General features: G+C 50.6%; 1 protein-coding gene and 1 long non-coding RNA gene across 6 annotated transcripts in view; one reads left to right on the top strand and one right to left on the bottom strand.

Annotated features, from left to right (window-relative positions):
- PATZ1 (POZ/BTB and AT hook containing zinc finger 1) overlaps positions 1 to 15,488 on the top strand; it is an 18,766-nt gene extending 3,278 nt beyond the window's left edge. The window contains exons 3-5 of one of the 5 annotated variants that reach the window (XM_040619750.1): positions 6,152 to 6,323; positions 12,373 to 12,510; positions 13,993 to 15,488. In XM_040619750.1, the coding sequence (XP_040475684.1) occupies positions 6,152 to 6,323; positions 12,373 to 12,510; positions 13,993 to 14,408 (726 nt within the window). In that variant the 3' untranslated portion in view covers positions 14,409 to 15,488. Of the gene's footprint in view, positions 1 to 1,077; positions 2,082 to 6,151; positions 6,324 to 12,372; positions 12,511 to 13,989 lie in introns of those variants that run through there. The other 4 variants (XM_008710634.2, XM_040619752.1, XM_040619751.1 and 1 more) reach the window with 4 other exon arrangements.
- Positions 4,617 to 24,617, bottom strand: part of LOC121099960 — a 34,270-nt gene continuing 14,269 nt past the window's right edge. The window contains exons 2-4 of the long non-coding RNA XR_005831685.1: positions 22,334 to 22,471; positions 14,281 to 14,459; positions 4,617 to 4,981 (exon numbers count right to left, since the gene is read on the bottom strand). This is a non-coding gene — a long non-coding RNA (uncharacterized LOC121099960). The remainder of the gene's footprint in view (positions 4,982 to 14,280; positions 14,460 to 22,333; positions 22,472 to 24,617) is intronic.

Raw genomic sequence — 24,617 nt, 5'->3', positions numbered from 1 at the left:
CCCCCGGCCCCCTCCCCCCCACCGCTGATGTCCCCTCCTTCCTGGTTGCTGGGTCCTGATTCCCACCCTGTCTCTGTCTTCGCTCTTTTGCTTGGCTTTCCTCTCCTGGCATTTGCCAGCTCCTTGGATGGTGGGCCACATTGCACAAGTGTCGTCCTGGGGGCACTGGCTCCCCATTGGGCCTGGCTTCTGGTTCCCAGCAGTTTGCAGGAGCCACCGTGGAGAGGGAAGGGTTTGTGAAGAGCTCCTGGTGGTCCAGCTAACAGTGCTTCCCCTTGTCTGCCAGGCAGCCTGACCTTCTGGGTCCCCTGAGTTTAGGGCACAAGGGGTGGCAGTAGGAACGACAGTGAAGGAGGATGAGAGTGGATGGTCTCATTCTTTGAGCACTGGCACCTGTTTAACCCATCCTGAGCCATGTGTGCAAACAGCCAGGGCTTCTAAGGACGGGAGAGGAAGGTGGTTTCCTCTCCTCGTGAGCTCTTTGTGTAGCAGTAGGTAGGGAAGGCTGGGCAACATTCTCACCCTTGGTTTGTCTGCTTCAACAATATCCGGGGGCCCTGTAGTACCCAGAAAATTGAATTTCCTGTCCTGGCCACTGAGCATTCCTGTGTGGATGGAAAACACCTGTATCTTCTCCCTGGCCATCTCCCTTCCCATGCCAAGTTCCCGCCATCTGAGGGGGAGACAGAGTGGTGGGGTACTTGTTACAGCCTCTGATAGGGTAACCTGCTTCTCTTATCCTGTGGTGGCAAGGAGGGAGGGTTCAGGGAGACCTGCAGGGAGGAATGGACGTGCTGTAGGTCGGACAGCAAGCCCCCAGGGGCCAGGTGTGGATGGTGCTCATAGCCAGCCAGGCTAGGTGGCCTCCCCCGAGGACGACGACCCAGGGTGGGCATGCTGGGATCCGTCTGTGCCTCGCTGCCTTCTCTCTGTCTCTGATTCTCTAATCACAGAGCACATTCTGACTCTCCCAGGTAGTGTGCTGAGCAGCCTGGCAGAGTAGGAGGAGCCCAGAGGGCAGTGGGGGCGTGCCCGGTGGCCTGGGGGGGTAACCTGCACTCTCTGCCCTTTTTCCAGGTGTGGGTTGGGAGCAGCAGCGGCCTGCCGCCCCTGGAATCTCTTCCTAGCGACCTGCCATCATGGGACTTTGCCCAGCCTGCTTTGTGGAGGTCGTCCCATTCGGTTCCTGACACCGCCTTTTCCCTTTCTCTAAAAAAGTCATTCCCAGCCCTCGAAAACCTGGGCCCAGCACACTCCAGCAGCGCTCTCTTCTGCCCAGCCCCGCCGGGATATCTGAGGCAGGGCTGGACTGCCTCAGAGGGCAGCCGGGCCTTTACCCAATGGCCTGTAGGCTAGCCTGGGCCTCCCCAGAGAGGGTTTTTCTGTGGAGGGGAAGGGGAATGGCGGTTGCTCTGAGACCCCTGCTTTTGGGAGAGGCCAGAAAAATGGTTCCTGCCCACCATGGCCAGCTCCTTCTTGTGTGATTTGGAGTCTTTTCCCAGCTCAGGGACCCCAGGGGTTGTAAGGAGCTCCTTTCTGGGTCCCCCCACAGCCTCCAGGTTTCTTTCTGGGTTCTCTTTCCTTTTTCTCCCCCTTTAACAGATGGCACCCCTGGGTATCTGTCCTTGCCTGGGTGATTTTAGAGGTTGGTACTTTCCTAAGAACCAAGTCACAGGCTTATGTGCTTCCCCTATCCTAGCATCACCTCCCATAGGTGTGGGGTTTCTAGAATGGGGCTTGGCTACCCCTCCCCCCACTCTAGGGGTGACTCCCCCTCCAGAGGAGAATGGAGCAACTCCAACTGGGTCAACCCATGCTGCCCTCTTCCCTTCCCACTCAGACAGGTCCTGCTTTCATTTCTGGCTAGTGAATTAGACTTCTGTGTTTTTGAGGTTTACTAGCAGGTCTGCTCAGGAACTAGACTAACCAATAGCGTTATATTGGTTCACCCCAATATATGGCTTTGGGGGCTGACAAAGCAAATGTAGATCCCCCCCCCTCGGATTCCAGTGATATGCCCTTTAGCCCCCGCAGCCTCCGCGGGGATAACAGGAGTGATGATAAAAGTTTTCATTCTAACATTTGAGGCTTTGTGTGTTTTGTCCTTGGTCTCTGTCATAACACTGACATCATTGTCCCTCGGTGTATGTAACAAGCCCATTCCTGCCCTGCCCCGCCCCCCAACACAGACCTGCTGGCCCCACCTCCAGCCTCATTAGCCAGAACTCCCCTAGTGATGAGCCAGCAGGTGAAGACATGCTGGCTCTCATGCTCGGGGCCGGCTGGCCAGTGTGCCCGGGCTTTGGTTAAAAAGCAGGGGCGTCTGTTCTGCATGGTGTGTGTTCTGAAAGCATCAGAGGTGAAGAGATGGCTCTGTGGGAGTTGGTGCCCTGGGCAAGAGCTGGGCATGGCTATACCTCACCACCCCTCCTGATGCCACAGATGACAAAAGGGGCCAGTTACAGAGACTGGTGCCACAGCTTGAGTGAAAAGACCATCTGAATGTTGGGGTATGAAGCCTCAGGCTTGTCAGTGACACACAAATCTCTTCAGGACTTGGCCTGAGTGTGCTTAACTGGCTCAGATGCCTCAGGCGCTGCTGGCTGAATGACCACAGTGGGGCTGGGACATTGCCCCCACATGGAGTTCAGCCTGAAGCTAAGAGACTAGAGCAACTCAAGATGCCTCCCATTACTTGCAGTGGCCCCACTTCTCAGGGGCTAGTTGGGGTGGTTTGGGCTGGAGGATGGCTCATTAGAGAAGGAGTGACTTAAAGTGGGAACAAGGAAGCTGACACCCCCAAGAAGAAAGGGGCCAGCGAGGCCAGTGGCACTAGGCCTCCATGTATTCGTGTATTGCCCTTAGACTTTTCCAGAGCTATAAAAAAGACTGCTTGAGACCACACCCCACTCCCCTCACCTCCAGGTTGCTAGACTTCAAAGGCCACCAAAGATTAGGTGTGCGCTAGTGTCCCTGATATCATTTGGGCCCCATTCCCAAGCTGCTCAACCCTTAGGAAAAAAGCTTTAGGCATTCTGGGATGGGGAGAAACTGTTAGGGGAGTGAAGGGAGCATGACTGGGACTCAGTATGGAGTGGGGAAGACCAGAGGAGACCCAAGCTCAGGGTGGTTGGGCAGGTGTGCTCCTAACAACAACAGGCTGCCTGTGCACAGGGCCAAAGGCGAGGTGGCGGCCATTCCGCACATCAGGGGTGATCAGAGCATGCTACGCTGGCTCACTCTCATCCCATCGCTGGGTCGCTCTGTCTTCTCTCTGTCACCAGGACGAGAAGTGCCTTTCTCAAGTGGCCCCAGTATACAGATTCTAGGTGTCCCCTTCTTTGAGATCTGTCTCTCCTTTGGCCACTCTTCTGTGTCGTGTGACCAGGCTCTTTATATTCTCTGTTGTCTGAACTTCTGACAGGCCTAGACTCGGGCTTGTACACTTTGACAATTCCCCCCCAAGAAACCTTGGGGACTCCAGCCATGAAGGGTCAGTTCTGGCACAGAGAAGCCAGCTCCAGCTTGGCTTTGTAATACAGTGAAAGTTTTTGTTGTGTTTGTGGGTTTTTTTCCCCCCAGCAGCAGATTTACATTCCTAATTATGTTTGCTCAGGCTAAAGTTAGCTTTCATTCCTCGAGAGATAATCAATGGAGGAGGGGGTGGGGGAAGTCCGCTTGGTCTGGGATTTTAATTTTGCCTAGCTAATCCCTCAAATGGATAATCCACTTGTGGATAATTGAGGTTTGGCTGTCCATTATCTTTAGGTAGCACAGTATGACAGGCAGTGCTTTAAAGGACAGACCCCAAAAGGAGGTTGGCAGGAGAAACAAGGCATCGCTTTCACATCCCTTTAGTGGCGCCTCTCCCAGGGACCGCCGAAGATGGAATTCTGAATGTGTGCTTTCACCACATTTTCTTACACCTGGTCCATGTTTGGTTCCTTTGAATTCTTAGGCGTAGTCCACACTGCCTCTCATTGTTGGAGGGCTGGTCCTCAGGTCACTGGTTGGCGAAGCTGGCAAATTATCCCCAGATAATTTGTCAGGTGCACCCCTCTCCCCCGGGGGTGTTTTTGGCAGCCCTTGCTCTGGTTTACAGGCCAGCGGGCTGGGTGGAAGATGGAATTTTCCCCCCACTGTAGTCTGTGATTGGGTCAAGAGGTCCCTGACTGAGGAGGGGCCCACCAGTGGCCATGAGACCAAGCGCCCGTGATGCTTCCTGAGTCACCTAAGTGCTCGAGTTTCTCTGCACAAATGCTGTCACCTCTCCCTTTCAGGGGAGTCCTGGCTACCGCGCACACTGTTAACAAGTATCAGTACCTTTCCCTCCCCAGAAGCTATCCCCGCTGAGTCTGGAGATGGGAAGAGCACAGGCTGAGGGGCTGGTTCACGTTCCAGCCGGCCCGTATCCCCTCCAGGCGTCTGTCTCCCCAGCTGTAAAGTGGGGAAGGGAGGAATACCTCAGGGAAGCCGGGAGGGTAGGTAGGGTGCTGGCCTGGCAGCCACAATGTTTTGACTGCTGCTTCCTCTGGTAGCTGAGTCGTGTGCTTCAGGCAAATCATTCTCCAAACTCAGCTTCCTCATTTGTCAAATGAATCAACTCAATGCATAAAGCAGATAAAGGCAGTATTTCATTAGCATAAGGTGTTCTGTTCAAATGTGTAGCAGTTACTTAAGAGACAGTGACTACCCTGATGCACACAGAGGTTTGGGGCTGGAGTAGGAACAGCAGCATCTTGGCCCCCACAGTACCGTATACACTGGCTTCTTGCTTTCACTATATACAGTAAGGAGATAAACATCTGTACAGGGTGATGGTGTTCAGACATTTACCTCGAGGTCTCAGGATCTCAGGAGGTACTTCTGTGAAAAGACAGCAGGCGCAGCTCCAGTCTAGTGAGTTAATGGGGGTGGTGGGTCTTCAGGGTGGGTCTTCTGTGATGCACTTAAAGGTGACCGTTGCTTTCTCTTGGGAGTTCTAAAATAGTAAACACACACACGTAGAAAAATGAGGCAAACTTGACATGAACCTCTGAAAATCTCCATGGAACCCAAATAGTGTTGAAAGTCTCTAGACTGAACTCCCCCAATGACTTTCCTGACATTCTGTGACCTCCAGGGCTGGGGTGCCTGGGCAAGCCCCCAGATGAGGAAGGGCTGTTGGGGAGAGTTCAGGGACTGAGACTGGGTCAAGGCCTCGGGTACAGGAAATGCCTGGGGACCTGGGGCTGCCTCCCAGGGTCCTGATGCTGACCCTCAGCTCCTGAGCCGTCTGCTCCTGGGAACTGGATAGGAGTTGGCGCTCACACCTCGGCTTTCTATGGCCACATTCTCTTGGAGGGTAATAACATTGCCTCCCTCGCAGGGCTTCTGAAAGGATGGGTTGCATGAGATCGGTGCCTCTGAAAGGCTAATCATGGTGCCTGCCTGGCACAGAATGCATGCTCTGTCAGTGTGGGGTGGCATCCTTCTTGTTAGTACCAGCATTTCCACAGCTTAATGTCCCACAAATGCTTCTGAATCATGTGGCCTTCCTTCTTTCTGCCAATTTCACGTTAGCAGAATTGACGTTATCATTTTATGGGCTGCTTTCTCGATACAAACTCACAAGAATACTATAAGGAGCAATCTCTGTGCTTTGTCCTGCCTTTCCTTTCCATTTCCCTGTGGCCAAGACTAACGTCATTTTTGAATAAAGTGGATCAATTGAATTCTTTGTATAAAGCAAGTAGGGAGAACCCAGGATGGAGGCCAGGAAGACTGATCTGTTCGTATGCCAACTTACTTCTGTACGTTCACTTACAGTCAGTGCAACTAAAGTTTAAATTCTTCATGTTTAAGAACAAACAAATGCCTCATCTTTATTTTGTAAAAGAGTGTGACATTTAGTGTACCATGTTCTGGGCATGTTGCGGTAGCCGTTTGGAACCAATAATTCCAACTCAGGTGTCTCATGAGGAGGCATCACAGGAAGTAAGAGCAGCTTACTTGCCTTCTAGGGAGAAAGCGTGGGCCACATGTAAAGCTCTCTTGATACAGGGATTCCATGTGTTGGCCTGAAACAATTTTTGCTTCCTGGTGTGCTTGGTGGGGAGTCAGGAGTGTAATGCCAGTTTTCACCTCATCCTGTTTTCCTTTCTGCCCTCAGACCTGCAATGCTTCTTTCGCCACTCGAGACCGTCTGCGCTCCCACCTGGCTTGTCATGAAGATAAGGTGCCCTGCCAGGTGTGTGGGAAGTACTTGCGGGCAGCGTACATGGCAGACCACCTGAAGAAGCACAGTGAGGGGCCCAGCAACTTCTGCAGTATCTGTAACCGAGGTAATCTCCCTGCTATTTCCTCACTTCCAGGGGCTGGGCCTGAGCTTGTGTGGGAGGCCAGGGGTGTCTTGATCACCTTGCCTCAGACTCCACTCCTTGCACGGCTGGCCCTCCCTTCCCACCAATCCCACTGAACGATAAATACCTTCATCGCCCAGCTAGCTACACCTCTTCCTTCCCATACTTGGGATGCTTGGAATAGGAGTTCCCAGGAAATCAACAAGTGGGAACAGAAGGAGAGAGTACTGTTTCCAAGTCTGGGTTCATTAACACCTGTGCTGTGCGGATGGCACGATGGATACATTTCGTAGACACCACTGAACTACTGAGGTCGGTGGGAGAGTCATTAGGCTCCAAGAGGTGGGAACAAAGGGGTCCTGCTTGAGAGCTTTTGCTGGCTGATTCACTGGCATGTGAAATTCAACAACCAAGGAAGGAGGTTGAGTCTGGAGATGGACAAGCGGTTAGAAAGTTTCTAACAAATGGTCAGAAAAGAGCCCAAACCCAGGTAGACTGTGGCCTTGATGAGACAGAAAAGTGGAAGGTGCTCTGAGCAGGACAGCGTGCTTGAGGCCGAGGTTGGTCTAGATGGAGTCTGGCTCTGTGGCCCCAGTGCTGTGTTGATGAAATCAGGCCTGCCCCTGAGCTTCCGCCAGGGCTTGTTGGTGGCTGGAGGGCTAAGGTTTGTGCTGTGCAAGCACAGTGTCAGTGGAGGAGGCTTGCGCCGGATCTGTGCTGAAGGAGGTTGGGGCAGCCGTCTGTGGTGGGTGTGAAGATGCTTCTGCACGGTGCGCTTGCTTTGGCCAGGTGGGGATGTTGCTGGAAAGTGCTTTCTCCTGGGGAAGTCTTGTCCCAGTGCCTCTGGAAGTCTTGGGTATGGCTTAGTGGATTGAGTACTGAACTGGAGTCAGGGGACCCAGGGTTTAGTTCACACCCCTCCTACCTTGCCCTACTCTGTGACCTTGAGCTCTCCCTTCCCCTTTCTAAGCCTCAGTTTCTTCCTCACTTAAAAGGGGTTAAGAGCACCCCACCTTGCCCACCTCACAGGGTTGTTGTGATGATCCCAGGAGACAAGGTAGGTGAAAGTTCTCTGAACTCCCCACAAGTTGCAGCACACTTGGGAGGTCCCGCCCTTACACTTTGTAACCATGTTAGGAAAGACACAGCTCCCTGACTCTCTGGTTTGGACCAGGCACAACACTCCTGCAGTCCTTGGCTGGAATCTTTGGGTGCCTGTGCTGTCTCCATGTGCCCTGAGGCCGCTGGTGGAGGGAGAGTGCGGAGTAGCTGGGTGTTCTTGGTGCCCTGGAGCTGGGTCCCTCCCTGGGATTGCACATCTGGCGTTTGCCATGAAGGCCACTGGATATTGATGTTTGTATCACCAGGAAACCTGCTGTGAAAGCGGGGAGGTGGTCATGAAAACTGCTGAAGCATCTGTCCTATTTTCTGACATGTCAGTTGAACCCTTTCTGGCAGGAGCTTCCCCTGAGTAGTGAGCAGTGGGGTTGTGCGTGCAGGGAGTTATCAGGCTGTGGCTGACCATCTTGACCATGGCTGCCCCAGCTCTAGAAAAAGATGGTTTCTTATCTTGCTTCATCCTAACCTGGCTTCCTGACAGCACCCTCCCCCCCCAACTCCCGCCACCTCACAAATAACTAAACCTGCAACATGCTGTCAGCAGATGCTTGGTCAAGTTTTCAAGCCTGAGGTTCTCCATCTGAGAACTGAGGTCAGAGACCAGGGGCAGGAAACCAGTGAGAGTGGAGAAGGATATTAATGATGAAATGCGGAGCCTAGTTCAGATTGCAGAGTGGGGCAAGAACTGGATGGGAGGCCCAGGGCCACAGCCCCTGGGGGCCCAGCTCAGGAGGAGAGAAGAGCTGAGAACAGCAGGGAACAGCAGGGAAAGTCGACCCAGTTAGGAGAGAGCTGACGTGGCAAAGCCAACCACTGTTGTACATCATGACTTGGGCAGCAGCCATAGGCCATGTGACTGGGCTGGGAGAGCCAGAGGAGTCAAACCAGAGCCCACCTTTTCTCAGTAAAGCCAAGACTAGATTTGGATCATAGGCTAAACACCTTTGGGTCCCAGAGTCAGAATGGGAGGTCCCATTCCTCCAAGAAGACAAAAGAGGACTCTGGTCCAGCCCTCCCTAGGCATACAGAAGGAAGAGAAAACAATTTTGGTCTTTATCAGAAGAGAAGGAACAGGATTCTACCTCAAGACTCACTTATTGGACAGAAATAGGAGGAGATGACTCCTGAGGAAGAAAAAAAAAGAGGAAGAGGAAGGTAGTTTGTCCAGGAAGAGGATAAGGATACCAAAGACGTCAAGACCCTGGAATCGGAATGCAGAAAACTCTGGGTCATCTTTCCTGGCCCACCACGAAGGCTGTGATACAGGAGGAGGTGCACAAATAAATGAATGTATTTAACTCCATAAGGGTTCAAGCAAAGGCTGATGTCAGCCAGATGGTCAGATGGTTGAGGTTGGATCAGGTGCCCTTTGAACCCCTTCAATCCCAACAGTTCGCATACAGTCAACTTAACTGCTATAGATCTTCCAGTCTTTGCCATACAAATGACTCTTTCCCATGAAGCATGAGAAAGAATGGAGGGGCGCCTGGGAGGTACAGCGGTTAAGCATCTGCCTTCGGCTCAGGGCGTGATCCCGACGTTCTGGGATCGAGCCCCACATCAGGCTCCTCCGCTATGAGCCTACTTCTTCCTCTCCCACTCCCCCTGCTTGTGTTCCCTCTCTCGCTGGCTGTCTCTATCTCTGTCAAATAAATAAATAAAATCTTAAAAAAAAAAAAAAAAGAATGGAGGCAGCCTGACTGCTCTAACCACACATTTGAGACAGATGACCTTGTCTTTGTCCTAGAGACATACCAGGATGTGGGTCATACCATCTGTAGAGGAAGATTATTTGCAGTGGAAGGAGTTATGATGGCTAGAAAAGCTTGTTTCCTCATTTGTAAATCCAGGAAACGAGTTGAGTTGAATGGTAGGAAGTAGAGAAGGGCCTGGGAGATCACCATGATTTTCGTTCTTTTTAAATTTCTGTAGCAGGGTTTGTATACACACATGTACTGGTATGAGAAAGAGGGTTAGCTTATTGGAAATCTGCCTTTGACAGAGACAACATTTGAACTCAAACATCATTGCTTAAAGGTAGAAGAAGTCTTCTCCCTGGTCAGAGGTGAGCACAGAAGTTGTCACCAGTGCCAGTCACGGACACAGACAGCCTGCCATTCCCCTGGACTGAGCTGATACCAATCTACTTAGTGCTTCCTTCCAGCACAGCTCTGTTGGGCATGACCCCATCAGGCTTTGGACAAGAAGAAAGCAGTCCCTGACCCCTGTGTGGATGTGAAACTTGCAAAAGGAGATTTGCTTCTGGAGTGCAAATTGCAGTGTACCGAGCAAGAAAATGCAGTGGAGAACAGTAGCCTTTGGTTGTAAATGCTTCATCTCTGGAGTGCGAGGGAGGGTGACTTGTTGGTTGTAGTGAAGTCACATGCGTGCTCACTGTCTTCATCATTCTGGTGCCTGAATCAAGCTGCCTCTTTCGTTCTTGGTTAATCAGTGGTGAATGGGCAGGTGAGTTCAGAATTCCGGCTAAACATTTCTGGCTTCAAAGACATGTTCTTCTTAGAAACTCGACTTCTGTTTTATCCCAACACTTGGCTGCTGAGTTGCTCTGTGTTTAAGTTCTGGGCTTTAAGTGGCAGCTGTGGATCCACTCCTACCACCCTGCCATGTGGTTTTGCTATAGATAGTACAGTCTGCAGCTGGGGTAAAGTCAAGAGGACCCAGCCATGTGTTCCTCAGACTGTTTTTCAGGAAAACAGCAAATTTTCATTGAGCGTCTGCTGTATTCCCCTAGTAGAGCTCTTCCCACAAGGAGTAAATATAATAATTCCTGCTGNNNCTTTCGTCCTTTCCTGTTCCCTTTAATCTCAGTGGCCCTGCCCTGGTACACTGTGGAGAGGGCTTCACACCACTTTAGAGGCTCCACAGGGATTAAAAAAAAAAAGAAAATCCCTTCTAAAGTGGAGTCATGGTGTCATTGGAAAGTCCTGATATCTTATGCTGGTTGCCAGGGGCCACGGCACCAATCCCAGGGGCAGGGCTAAGGTCCTCTTTCCTGTTAGCCTTGTCTCCTCATTCCTGACTGCAGCTTCCCTCTTGGGGTGTTTATATGGGACCCTCTTAAGCCAGTCTGTCCCCCGTGATTGGCCCCAGGCATACTACTTGGTTACAGCACAGGACAACTCGCTCTACTAGGCAGGGCAGGACACTAGCAACCGGACCATCTGGGTCTATAAAGTAGCTGCATCGGGCAAGAAAGGAAAATTCACTCAGTCCCCCTTTCCTCTGAAACCACCAACTGCTATCATCAGGGGCGTGTTTGTTAAGTAAGCTTTCTGCAGTTTAGCTCCTGTCTGCTAGCAGCTCCCATTCTAACCCACCAATGTGGCAGAGAAACACAGAAGTATAAGTGGTGATAACGAACCTACTGCCGAAATCCAAGGGATGGTTCCAGGGCCAGGACCCATTGAAGAGTCTGCTCAGTGCTTAAGGACCACATGGTGGCACAGGGTCCTGGGGTTGGAGTCCAGGCTCTGCCATCTAGTAGCCGCACATGTGACGGCAAGTTACCTAACCTCACCGACCCTCCTGTTTCTTCATCTATGAAACAGGTATACTAATAATTCCCAGCTCATAGGGTGGCTGGGGGAATTCTGCAGAAGAATGCATGCAGTGTGCTGGGCCCTGGCACACCGTTATCACTTGCTAAAAGTGAACCTTTATTACTGTTCCAGCAGCATTTGAAAGGCCATGCCAAATCAGATTTTTTAAAACAAATCTTGTGCAGACGTTACACAGTACTGTGCAGCCTCTGACCTGTTAAGAGTGGATCCCACTGTTATCCTAGAACTGTAATTTTCAAGGGGAATAAAAGCACTTGAGAATGCGTCAACTACATCTGGAGTAGATTAAAGGGCACTGGCGCTCCAAGTGGACCTTATGCTAAAATGCTTCAGTTCCTGCTGAAGGCACGTTCTGATCCTTGACCACGGTGGAATTGGATGACATAACTTCCTGCAAAACTCAAGTCAGTATCCTTTGACTGGCCTACCTGGTTTCACGTCCTCAGACTTGTGGCTGGTGTGGAAATTGGCCCAAGATCTACTCTTGCCAGCCTGAGATACCACGTAGCTCAAACTGACCGGAGCATCTGGGTTGGGCTGCTGCAGTTTCAAGATGGCTGGATTGCCCCTCCTCCAAAATAAAGACAATGATGATCTCCGTGTTTCTTCCTTAAGCGAACCCGATGGATGGTTCAAAACCAAACCAAAAAGATGACCATGAATAAGATCTGACTGAGCCCCTTTAACATAACTTGCTATTTCTGTTGTTCCTCAAGAGGTCTGAAGAATTACTAAATCCAGTTATTCTGAAAGTGAGAAAGTAGCAAAAGAGAACATGTCCTACTAGATAGAAGAAGGGCGACTCCTGGAGGCGTTCCTTTGAGACTTCGTCTTGCCTCCATCTGGTTTGTTGTGCGCTTCACCTTTACACGTGTTAAGCAGGCGTTCTGTCGGCTGGAGTCCTGTGGCTGCCCTTGAGCCTCATGACTTTTCTGACGATATTTCTAGCCGTGGTCTCTGCAGTTGACCTGGGGCTGTGGGACATCTTCTCCAACCACTCACTACTGAGGCACCAAGCAAGCCTAGAGGCATTTGGCCTCTGGCCCTGGCAGGAGCGGGATCTCAGGCCACCCTTCCAGGCAGCCGGCCTCGGTGCTCCACCGCAGCCTTGCAGAGCGGGCTCTGCAGAGAAGCCGATTCGAGGACAGTGCCACCCATCCTGAGCCAGGTGGCTCCTGTGGTTGCAGCCGTTTTGGAGCCAACAAGGGGGCCCCTTCTAGGTGCAGCTGACCTGGGAATGCTAGCCAGAGCGGCCAGAGGAGAGGCGTGGGGGAAGCAGAGAGGTATCTCTGTGCTGGCCGCGGGATCTCATCTCCTTTTGTCTTGTTTAGGTTTCTCCTCTGCCTCCTACTTAAAGGTCCATGTTAAAACCCACCACGGTGTTCCCCTTCCCCAGGTCTCCAGGCACCAGGAGCCCATCCCGAATGGGGGAGCAGCGTTCCACTGCGCCAGGACCTATGGCAACAAAGGCAAGCGACCCCTTGCTCTGCACTTTGCTTCTCTGCGCAGACTGTGTTGTGGGGGCGCTGGGCCGGGCGTTGGGAGGCGGGAAGGCTGCCGGCTTGCTGGCCGCCTCAAGGAGGCTCTGAGATCTGAGTGGCAGTGGCCTCCAGGACAAAAGTCACAGTGGGTATCTCACTCCAGGGCAGTGAGTGAGGCTTTAGGGCACTGCCAAGATCCAGCCCCCGCCTCCTCTTCCCCAGCCCTCCTCCCTTGCTCCTGGCCAGCCCCCACTGTCTGGAGCCCTGCAGGGATGCCCCGGGCCCAAGGCTGGAAGAAGAGCCCTGCATGATGAGTCACTCTGGGCCTGTCCATTGCCTGTGGCCCTTTAAGGATGTTGTGGAGCTGTGGCTGAATGCTTTCTTTTCCTTCCACCCTGTGGGCAAGGGGGAGCCAAGGGCTGGCTTCCCCCTCTATAGGGGTGACTGGTTGCTGTGAGCGGCCCTTTCTGGAGGGCCTCTGGCTGCGTTTGTGAGATGCATGGCGATAAATGAGCTATGTGACTGCCTCTGACTTGGATTTGGTCTGCAGAGAGCTCCCTAGGCCCCACCTTCACTTGTTGATTCAGGTTGTTCCGTGGTATTTCACGTTGTTGCCTTGGGGATGATGCCAGGGGCTTGGCAGATGGCAGAGATGGCAGAGATGGCATGCTCCACGCTCCCATCACAGACCTCCCTTCCCGGCATGGCTCTTTGAACCCAGGCAGGGAGCTGCTGATTGGTGGAGGACTGCAGTGTGGGCAGGGCAAGGCAGAGCAATGAGGATTGTCTCGAGGCCCAGCTTGTCCTGAGCCCTGTGTGGGGACAGTCAGCTGACTGAGTTGTTCAAAGTTGCTTTTTAATCTCTATGCTTTGGCCGCTTGGCCCTGCCTGGATAGGTTTTGGCAGAAGGAAGGCGGTAAGGGCAGGGCTTGTGTTTGCAGCATTGGGAAGAGGATTGGCTTCTGTCTCAGCCATCAGTGGGGTCTGCTGGGTTGAGGCCCTCTCAGCTCTGGTTCTGCCTTGCTAGGGTGCAGCTAGTCTGGTGCGGAGGCGAGGCCATTGCTGTACCTGCTCAGCGTCACCAGAACAGCCGTCTTACCCCCGGGGCAGCCAACAGAGCACCTAGGAGCTGGGGGTCTTTGAGTTGTTCTGGGTGGAAGCAGTGGAGGTCCCCTCTCCACACCCTCTTCCTTGAAGCAGGCTGAGATGGTGGTGAGCGATACACGTGCACCTGCATGAAGAGTCCGCGGCGAGGGAGGCTGGCAGCCCCAGGGCCCTGCTGTCTCACCCCCATAGGCACACCAGGCTCCCAGACTGACCAGCTGAACCTCCGTGGGTTCTGCCAGGGCGGTGGCTGGCCATCCGCTGCCCTCCTCAGGCCTGTGAGCTGGCCCTTCCCGACCCCTCCAGGAGGGGGCATCTCCAAAGCCTGGCCTCATCTCTCCTATGTGTTTTGTTTTTTCCTAGAAGGCCAGAAATGCTCACATCAGGATCCGATTGAGAGCTCCGATTCCTACGGTGACCTCTCGGACGCCAGTGACCTGAAGACGCCCGAGAAGCAGAGCACCAATGGCTCCTTCTCCTGTGACATGGCAGTCCCCAAAAACAAAATGGAGTCTGATGGGGAGAAGAAGTACCCCTGCCCTGAATGCGGGAGCTTCTTCCGCTCTAAGTCCTACTTGAACAAACACATCCAGAAGGTGCATGTCCGGGCCCTTGGGGGCCCTCTGGGGGACCTGGGTCCTGCCCTTGGCTCACCTTTCTCTCCCCAGCAGAACATGTCTCTCCTCGAGTCCTTTGGGTTTCAGATTGTTCAGTCGGCGTTTGCATCATCTTTAGTAGATCCTGAGGTTGACCAGCAACCCATGGGGCCTGAGGGGAAGTGAGGCAGATGCTGTGTCCCCACGGAAATGGCCACCGGGGACTGCTGAGAAATGCTGTGAATGCGGAGGGAAGTAATGTCTTTGGGTTCTGTAGCTGAGAGATTTTTATTCGTTTTTAACTCCCCCTTCCCCCCCCCGTCACCCCACCCACCCCCTTCTCCACCACCCATCCCCTCAGTGGTCTTTAGAAATAGATTCTCATCTGATACTCTGCAGGAATATCTGCGAGACCTGGTATGGGATAAGGGCAGAAAACACTACATAGGCCTCCAAGGCAACACCAGTCCCGGTTTCTCTAATGGGTGGAAGCTGGAATTCCTGGTGCTCAATTCTTAGTGACCCCAATCCCAAACCCATACCTGACGGCATTCTGGGACCTCAGTGATTTGGGTCCCCTCCCCCTTCTCATATCCCTCAAGAGAAACCACATTCGGGTCTCCACCCACTTACACAATGCTGATGCCCAACTGTTTTCAAGGAAGCTGGAAGCCTACAGCATCCCATGGACCATGGGGTGAGTGCCCTCTGAGAGCCCCTGAGCTTGACCCTTGACCTGGAGGGCCCCAGACCTTTCTGAGCCCTACCTGGAGGCTAGCATTTTGCTACTAGGACAAGCTCAGCTATTGAGGACACCCCCACCCCAAATTCCAGTTCTTATGTGATTTTAACCATTCAACTTGCTGTTGGGTTTTAATTCTCTAATTATTATTATTATTGTTATTATTTTTTAGGACCAGTTGTAGTGAATTGCTACTGAAAGCTATCCCAGGTGATACAGAGCTCTTTGTAAACCGCAGTCACACGTTAGGGTTAGTATTAAACTTTGTTTAGATGTACCATAATTAACTTGGCTAGTTGATTGTTTGAAGTCTATGGAAGAAATAGTTTTATGCAAAATTTTAAAAATGCCAGTCTGGTCAGGGAGGTGTAGGGGGTTTCAATGTTGTTGGTAGCCAGGAAGGCAGGAGAGCCGGCAGGTGGGGACGTTGTGTACCTCGGCTGTGTCACATGTGAGCAGGCCCAGGTTGACCTGCTGATGTGAATTGATCTGATCAGACTGTATTAAAAACGTTAGTACATTAATCTACCTGCTCCCCTGAGTCCGATTTTTCAGCCATAGGTTGGGGGGCCCTTTGGGACCCAGAAGGTGGGCACCTGGATTGGGGGTGGGATCCCAGGAGACCTCTCTTCCTCCTCATTGTACCAGCTACACTGGGACTGATAGGTGGATGCTCCCACTGAGGACTCAGCCGCCAGCATTCACCCATTTGTTCAACAAATATTCACTCCTTGTTGTCTTCACTGCTGTGTGCCAGCCCCAGCCTCAGACAGCCTTGGTGAGCAGGACACCCTTGTGGCGCTTATTGGGAAAGAGACAGTTAAGAAGTAAGCAGATTTAACCATGAGTTCAGGTAACAAGTCCAGGGAGAAAAACCGGGCAAGGTGGGGACAGTGAGAGAGGGAGGGTGGGTAGGGTGGTCCAGGATGGTGAGGGACAGGGAGTGGGGCTCTGGGAGAGAAGACCTGGAGCTAGAGAGGACCCAGTGTAGCGACCAGCTAGGACCTAAGGAGGGACATGGGCAGGGAGAGAATTCTCATGGCCAGGGGCTTTAAGAAGCTCAGCAACATGAATGCCCCTCAACCCCCTGTTACCTATAGGGTTAAGTGAAAAGTTCTTACACCCTTTTGTGGTGAATGTATGATGAGAAGGGGGAAAGAGGACAGCACACAAGAGGCAAGAAATGAACACAAGGAAGAATTAATGGGAGCAAGGATGGCAGCAAGAGGGAACTGGCCAACTTAAAGCAGCGTGGTCATCTTGAGAAACCTCGAGGAAGTTGCCGGGTTCTCTGGAGTGTGTGGGATGGAGGCTCAGGCCACTTGATATCAGTATCAGAGGAAAGGGTGACCCTAAAGTGCTGAGGCCCTGTGAATGTGGCCTTGTCAGCACCACAAGATCTGCCAGCTGGTAGCACCTGTCAACAGAGAACCTGGCCTTGAACTGAAAACATTATCAGTCCTGTCCCCCTCCAAACCCCTGATCATGTCCGTGGACAGGCAGGGACCATAGTTAGGAAGCAGTGTCTGTGCATGGCAGGAGGGGAACAACAAAGCAAGCAGGCTGCTTCTTACAAAGCGCTACTTACCTGGAGGCCTGAGCAGCAAGAGGAGGTCCCCTGACTGCCTCCCAATCTCTATCTCCTCTGTATACCTGTGCCCATCAGGCCACAGGGAAGAAAGCTGTGCAGAACATGGGTGCATAAAGGTGGAATGACTTTGCCATGGTCAAGGGTAAAGAGCCTGAGCTTAGGCTGTCCAGCTCCACCATCTGCTGTCAACCCCGGGAAAATCTCTGAGCCTCAGTTTCCTCATTCTTACAACAGGCATGAAGATTAAGGGAGACCATCGTGAGCTAACATTTTCCGTGCCTAATTCTCAGCACAACCTGTGAAGCTCGTTCCATTACCATTCCCCTTCTGCAGATCAGCAAACAGGCTCAGAGAGGTAGAGGCACACCTTCCTCCTCTGCCCTCAGGTCACATAATGTCGGAGCCAGGATACACACTCAGGTCTGTCCAAGTCACTTGCTCCAGGCAGAGCTGTCACATCAGGAACCCATCTGGCCACTACCTGATGGCCTGGGCAAAGACTGGGCACTGATCTCACTTCCCCACAGCAATGATCACCTATCTCTGGCCCTGGCAGAGATTAAGGAAGCCCTGTGGCACCAAGGAACCCTGATGTACAGGGCTACTGAGAAATCTGACCACTAGATAGGCAAAAGTGGGTGGGACCTGGGGGCCTGGCAGGTCTGGGGCTGTGGCCAGTCTCAGGATATACTTTGTGAGATATTTTTACAATTCTGGCAGTTCTCCAAGCCTCGGCTTCCTTGTCTGTAAAGTGAGGGTGATGGGGGACTGACTTGGAAGGGTTGTAGTGATGATTAATAACGTATACCAGGTGCAGGGCACAAAGCCAGGCTTCCCATGAGTGAGAATGAACTTCAGCCCCTTCCCTGGCCCCCTCTGTTCCTGAACTCTGCCTTTGTCCCTCTAGAGCCTTGGGGGACCCCCAAAACTGACTCTCCACAGCACTTGCCTCCTCTGTATTTCCCTGGCTCCAATCCCACTTTTCCTACTTGGTATGCCCCAAGCACAAGTCCCCACTTGTGCTTTCATTTTTCATGTATCAGGCCTTTATTTATGCCAACCTTCAAGTCACATCCAGCTTCGACAATAATAACCTTAATAATAGCAACGTATGCTGTGTTTACTAACTGCCAGGTGCCCTTCTTTTTTTTTTTTTAAGATTTATTTATTTGACAGAGATAGAGACAGCCAGCGAGAGAGGGAACACAAGCAGGGGGAGTGGGAGAGGAAGAAGCAGGCTCCCAGCGGAGGAGCCTGATGTGGGACTCGATCCCAGAACGCCGGGATCACGCCCTGAGCTGAAGGCAGATGCTTAACCGCTGTGCCACCCAGGCGCCCCTGCCAGGTGCCCTTCTAAACACTTCACATATATTAATTCAGTCTGTCCTTACTACTGACCAAAGAGGTAGGCACTATTTTTACAGTTAAGCAACATGCCCCAAACACACAGCTATAAGTGGTGCACCAAGGAACTGAATTTAGGCCGGCAGTCTGTTTCTTCATTGCTGCCCTGCACTCAGGAGTGCCACGGCTTGACCTCAGCTGTCCTGGGAGCTCCCACTCAGCTCCTTCCATTCTCAGTGCACACCATTCATTCCCAGCGCCGGGCCTTTACCCACGGAACACCCTCCGCCTGGAAAGCCCTTCCTCTGCAAGCTCTGGGCATCTGAATCTTACCCTTTTCATAGCCTTCGTTGCCGCTGCTCTCCTGGGTGATCACCACTGTGCCCTGGTTCACAGTGGTCTCCAGGGATGGCCAGCTGGGTGCAGATCCCAGAGCCACCACCACTTTCCAACTGGATGACCTTTGGCAGGTATGTGTCCTTTTCCTCGTGTGGAAAACAAGGTTAACAGTTTCCCATTCACATGGCTGCTGTGAGGATTACATGGACTGGAATCCATGAGCACACGAGGAAACACTCAAAAAGCTCCCTTTTAGCTGACCTGTACTAACTCCTTCACCAGACTACACCCTCCTAAGAATGAACATAGGCAAACTTCTTCCGTAAAGAGCTGGAGGGTAAACATTTTCAGCTTTGTTGGCCCTATGGTCTCTCTGTCACAGCTACTCAGCTCTGCCCCTTGTGTAAAAGCAGTTCGGCACAGACAATACATACATAGATGGATGGGCATGGCTTGTGCCAATAAAACTTCACTGATGGACACTGAAATTTGAATTTCATGTAATTTTTACACGTTACAAAATATTCGTCTTCTTTTGATTTTTCCCCTACCATTAAAAAATGTAAAAGCCATTCATAGCTCACAGGCTGTACAAAAACAGGTTTTCAGGCCTGACTTGGCCCCCCAGCTAGAGTTTGCTGACCACGGCCCACGGCCATTTCTCCAGGCCCTGCCCGGATGTGAAATCTTGGATTTCACCCAGACCGGGGTCCCAGCCTACCATGGGCTCACAGTTCATGTGAGTTAAGCTGCTCTGACACCCAGAGCTTGTGATTTCTTGGTGTTCCGATCAATCCACCGATCCACGCAGAGTGCAATGCCACATCCCCCAACCAAGGTCGTTCCAAGAACTCCAGAGCCCACGCAAAGAAGAGCCTAATGTGCTCACAACAAGAACTGCCTGCCCAGGTCACCTATCCTGTTTTCTGGTCCTATAGTTTTCATTTATGTCTCCTTTTGGGGGTAGAAATAGAGGAGCAAACTCAAGGGAAGAGGGTAGGCAGGGAGCTGGCAAAAGGAAGGAGTTGTAGGGAATGGTGAATGAATCACGTTACTGTCTGCCCAAGTTCTTCCTTGGGGCTTATTTATCTCTGCTTTCGGGCTTTTCTGAAAGGTCTGGACTTTGAAGCACCAAGGATGAAGCACCAGGCTGCTAGCTTGGGCAGTGAATTCAGAATTTCACAGTTCTCTTGAGTGCCCCTTGCAGGAGGAAATTCCACAGTCATGCCCCCTCTTACGTTTGAATGACAGTAGTCAGCACTCACCCTGAAGTTCCCTAAAACTTGCCCTAAAGTTATCACCAGCATCTCTAAAATCCATTCTGGGCCTTGGAGAAAGCAGGCTAGTGGGATTTTCTCCAATTTACATAATCGTACCTCGCCACTGAATACCTGGCAGCAGAGCCTCCAGAATTCTAGTCCTTACGCACTCCCCTCCCCCTCTCATGGCTACTTCTGACCCTCTTCTGGACCTCTCCAAGAGTGTAGGGTGCCTGTAGACCCTGTGAAACAGTTCCCACTGGGGGTGGGGAGGAGGAGGGCAGAGCAATAAATGTCTGGATCCGCATCCCTTGCTAAACTGTTGTGAAGGGAAATGTCAAATATTTATCTAAGAGAAGAAATGTGTCCTAACAGAACATATTTCCTTTGAGGACAGGGTAGTGTGGAGGTAGGTGACTCTGCATAAAGCTTCTTTATATCACTGTGGATGGGTACACAGGAAAATAACTTATTTTTGCTTCAGGGAAAATCTGCCGCCCTCCCTAAATCTGGTGCACTACCCCATGGCCAGTCCATACCAGGCAGAAGTCGAAGCCTGTGGCAACACTGAAGAGGAAACTGCGTGATTATTGACATCTCCCTCCCTCCTTCAAGGGCATTCTCTTCTGATTTTCTCCTCTCCTGAGTCAAAACCTGTGCCCCGAGCCTACTAAATGTTTTGGCGTCCATGTTAAGGAACACAAGCTCCACGAGTGGCAGGGTTTGTGTTTAATTGTTTTTTTCTTGATGGTGATAAACGATTTGCTTATTCGTGTGGTTTCCTCTGCCTGTAAAGTCCTTGTCTCTTGCATACCTGAGGAATTTTTATTCAAAAGCTCAGCTCACATAGCCCCTTGTCTGTACAGCTTTCTTTGCTTCCTCCAGCAGACAGACAGTTTTCATTTATGACATCACTGTATGTGCCATGCTCTGCGCCAGAGGCCTTACGTATATGAACAGTGGTAGGAGTAGCTACTATTTTATTCTCACTGAGGCCCAGAGATATCAAGTAACTGCCAATATCACACAGCTGTGAAGCTGGCAGAGCCAACCGGAATCCTGAACTGCTCAGTGTTTCCTTCTGTGCCATATCCCTGTTCTGTGCATATTTCTACTCTTGCATCATGTTTTTATGAATCTATCTCCTCACATGAGACCAGGTTTCTTTGCAAATGGGATTCATGCAAAGATAATTCATTTCCGTATTCCCAATACCTAGAATAGTGCTTGGCACTGAGCAACCACTAATTCATCCAACAGATATTCTGAGTGGCTACAGTGTGCTAAGAAAGACTGAATTCCTGTTCTCAAGGAGCTTAAGCATACAGAGTAGCACAGGACATGGGACATACACATAAACAGATGTCTATACTGCAAGAGAGAATATAGTATGAGAGGTGAGGGGAAATAAATGCTCTGATGATCTGGAGAAGGATGATGTGCCAGCCAGGTCTGAGAAGATGCCATTAGAGTAGGACCCTACAACACCCTTAGGACTTGAAGATGTACGATGGGTGGAGGAGGAGCAAAGGGGGGCGGTCGGAGAAGGAAGGACAAGGGCAGATACCAGCCCAGAAGTATCTGAAGTCCAGATACCAGCTGACAATCAAAGTGACAAATCCCTTCATGCCACTGAGGGAGAAAAGGGCCGTTTCAGACTGTGTAGGAACTGCTGGAAAAAGTCAGCCAGCCGTCAGATTGAGAAGAAGAACTGGTCAGGGCAGACTGAGCTCCGATGTGGGGACCAAAGTGGGTGACTGGACACAGACAATTTCCTAGCAGAATTCTGCATATCACCTTTCATTATAACAAGAACTAATGCTATTTATTGAGGACAACAGTTCTAATTCCTGTGATCACGATACATGAACTTGTCTCCATTTCGCAAGAAGAAAACCAAAGTTCAAATATCTGGCACAGGAAAAAAAAAAAAAAAAAAAAAAAAGCCTGAGATTTAGAGAAGATCTTGGTTCCAAGGCTCACTCTTTTTTTTTTTTTAATGTTTTTTTTATTACATTATGTTAGTCACCATACAGTACATCCCTGGTTTCTGATCCAAGGCTCACTCTCACTTTTCTATATCAATGTCAGAACTTTTTTGAAAAATATTAGAATTTATCAAGTGCCTAAAAGTGTTTTTATCTTTTAAACCGGTAATTCTACTTTTTGGGAGATACCTAACAAAGTAAGCCTCAGCAGCTTAATGCACAAAGATGATATAAATTGTGGAAGCAGCCTAATGGTTGGTTAATAAACAGTCATTTGAAAATGATGACTACAAAAAATGTTCGGTACCATGGGAGAAATGTTTGTATCAAAAGTAGTGATGGGAAAAGAGCAGGTTATGGAAAAACAAAATCGCCTACGTGGTAAGATCTGAACAATGTTAAAAAGATACATGGGAAAAAGACTGGAAAGAAATGCAGTTGCCACTGGTTTATTCCAGCTGCTTATCCTGTATAAACTTGAAGGGTTTTGATCTTTTTCAAGAGCTGCCCTCAGTGACACCATGTCAAACCCCCTTTTCTCACTGGGTAGCTTAATGATGGATGCCATGGATTCTCAGCTACTTTCAGGAACTAGAATAGTCAGTCTCCTTCTGGTATTTAAGATTAATTTTAAATGTTTACACAACAAAAATACTCATTTTTGAAATGTCCATCTCAAGTTCCCCTTCAAAGCTCCTGCCCTGCCCCCTCCCAGGGAAGCTGGACCTGGCTATGGCTCTGGTGGTTTGAGGAAAGGGTGGGAGAACACATCCTGTCCTCTACTTCCCTGCTGGTTGCTCTCTGTAGGAGGGCTGGGGACAGGGCTAGGGAGGCCCAGGTCTTCCTACCTGATGGCCGTGGGGAAGCCGTGGTCTCTCCGCTGGTTGGCTGTTGCTCTTCAAGACTAAATGCCATCTTCCTCTGTGTGGCAACATCAAAACACTGGCTCTCTTATGCAGAACCTTTCTGAATCTCAGCTTCCTTACCTGTAAAATAGAAAGAGAACAAACTACCTTATGTAGGTGATATGGAAACAGAATAAGATAATGTATGTGGGAGCACTGTCAACTGAAAAGCACTATGTAAACAATATTCCCTATTATTACTTTGAGGAGACTATTATTTGGAATGTCTACTATTATTTGAAATGGATACCTCCACTTAGAGATAAAAAAGGTATTTCAGTTAATAGGTAGAAACACAACGGGTGAATATTGCCTCCCCCCTCGCCCCAGCTCTTCTCCCAGTCTTCCCCAACTCAGTTAAAGAGCAACTTCATTCTTCCAGTGACGCAGGCCAAAACCTTTGCAGGTAGCTGTGGCCCTCTCGTCCTCCACAAACTACCCACATCCAATCCATCAGCAGACACTACTGACTACTTTTATTTTTTTTATTTTTATTTTTTAAAAGATTTTATTTATTTATTTGACAGAGAGACAGCCAGCGAGAGAGGGAACACAAGCAGGGGGAGTGGGAGAGGAAGAAGCAGGCTTCCCGGTGGACCAGGGAGCCCAATGCGGGGCTCGATCCCAGGACCCTGGGATCAGGCCCTGGGCCAAAGGCAGATGCTTAATGACTGAGCCACCCAGGCGCCCCTGCTGACTACTTTAAAACCAAACTTACAAGTCAATAGCTTCTTCCCACTTCTGCTACTACACTGTCCAAGCCACCTCACCTTTCTCTGGCAACTGTCCTCCAATTGGTCTTCCTTCTCTACCCTTGCTTCCCTGTGATCGACTCCACACTGCAGCCAGAGTAAGCCTTGTCAAACCTAAGTTGGTTCACATTACTTTTGCTTCCAAACCCTTCAGTGGCTTTCCATCTCACTCAAAGCAAAACCCAAAGCCCTTGCCAAGGTGTACAAGGCCCCATATGATCTGGCCGCTGGTTCCCTCTCTGACCTTGCTCCTACCACTCTCTCCTTCACTCACTTAGCCCCAGCCACTCCATCTTCTCACTGTTCCTCCCACAAACCAAGCATGCTCCTGCCTCAGGGCCTTTGCACTCTCTAGTTCCTCTGCCATGAATACTCTTTCTCCAGATGATCACTGAACTTGCTCCCTCACCTCAACAGAGTTGTTTTTCCTGATCACCAAATTTAAAACAACACACTCTTGCCCTATCCTTCTTTACTGGTTTTTCTCCTTTCTTAGCAGTCAGCACCCCGACATGTTACATATTTATCTGGTTATGGTCTGCCTTCTCCCACTAAAATGCAGGACTTTGCCCACTGCTACATCCTCAATACCCAGTAAAGAAATAAATTACTTCCGGGGCACCTGGGTGGCACAGCGGTTAAGCGTCTGCCTTTGGCTCAGGGCGTGATCCCGGCGATCTGGGATCGAGCCCCACATCAGGCTCTTCTGCTGTGGGCCTGCTTCTTCCTCTCCCACTCCCCCTGCTTGTGTTCCCTCTCTCGCTGGCTGTCTCTATCTCTATCGAATAAATAAATAAAATCTTAAAAAAAAAAAAGAAATTTACTTCCAAACATTTCTTTATAATGACCATTTCATAGATATACCTGCCCAAGTCCAGTGGCAATTTTCATGCCCTTAGGTTCTTCTGGATTGGGTTTCCCTTGTGTATTGGGGAAAATTCCATGTTCAACTTTAAGTGTAATTACCCTGGTACTTGGGGTTTGGGGGTGGAGAGAAGAGGAGGGGATTTGCCCTTAGCGTCTGACCATCTTTAATGCTCTTTCTGATGTCTGTAGCTTGCTGGAGTCTGGCAAGATGCATTCTGCTGCAGCCTGCTTTCTGGGAAGTTGCAGTGTGGTAAAGACAAATACATGTAAATAACTAAGAAATGTGATCTAGGAAATGGGTAGGTGTGGGACATTTATTGTATTTACAGAGGGTGGAGGGAGGAGGACCTATCAGAGCATACACCCAGAGCTCCACAGAGTTGTTATTGGTTTTAAGAGCTGGAAGACGGTGTCACATAAAACCATGAACTCTAGGGACGCTCCCATCTACATTCGCCACCCCACTTTGTTCAACTTTCACAGGGGGCCAAAATAAAACTTGGGAGCCACTCAACTTGCATGGTGACTATGTCTGACCTCACGGTGCTTCGTCTTAAGGATAGAAGGAGCACATCTCTATTCTCAATATAGAGGCTGATCCCCACATA

The sequence above is a fragment of the Ursus maritimus genome, unplaced genomic scaffold (genome assembly GCF_017311325.1).
Source record: "Ursus maritimus isolate PB19 unplaced genomic scaffold, ASM1731132v1 scaffold_33, whole genome shotgun sequence".
NCBI lineage: Eukaryota > Metazoa > Chordata > Mammalia > Carnivora > Ursidae > Ursus > Ursus maritimus.
Note: the sequence above shows the minus strand (reverse complement) of the source record. Positions and strands in the feature narration are given on the sequence as shown.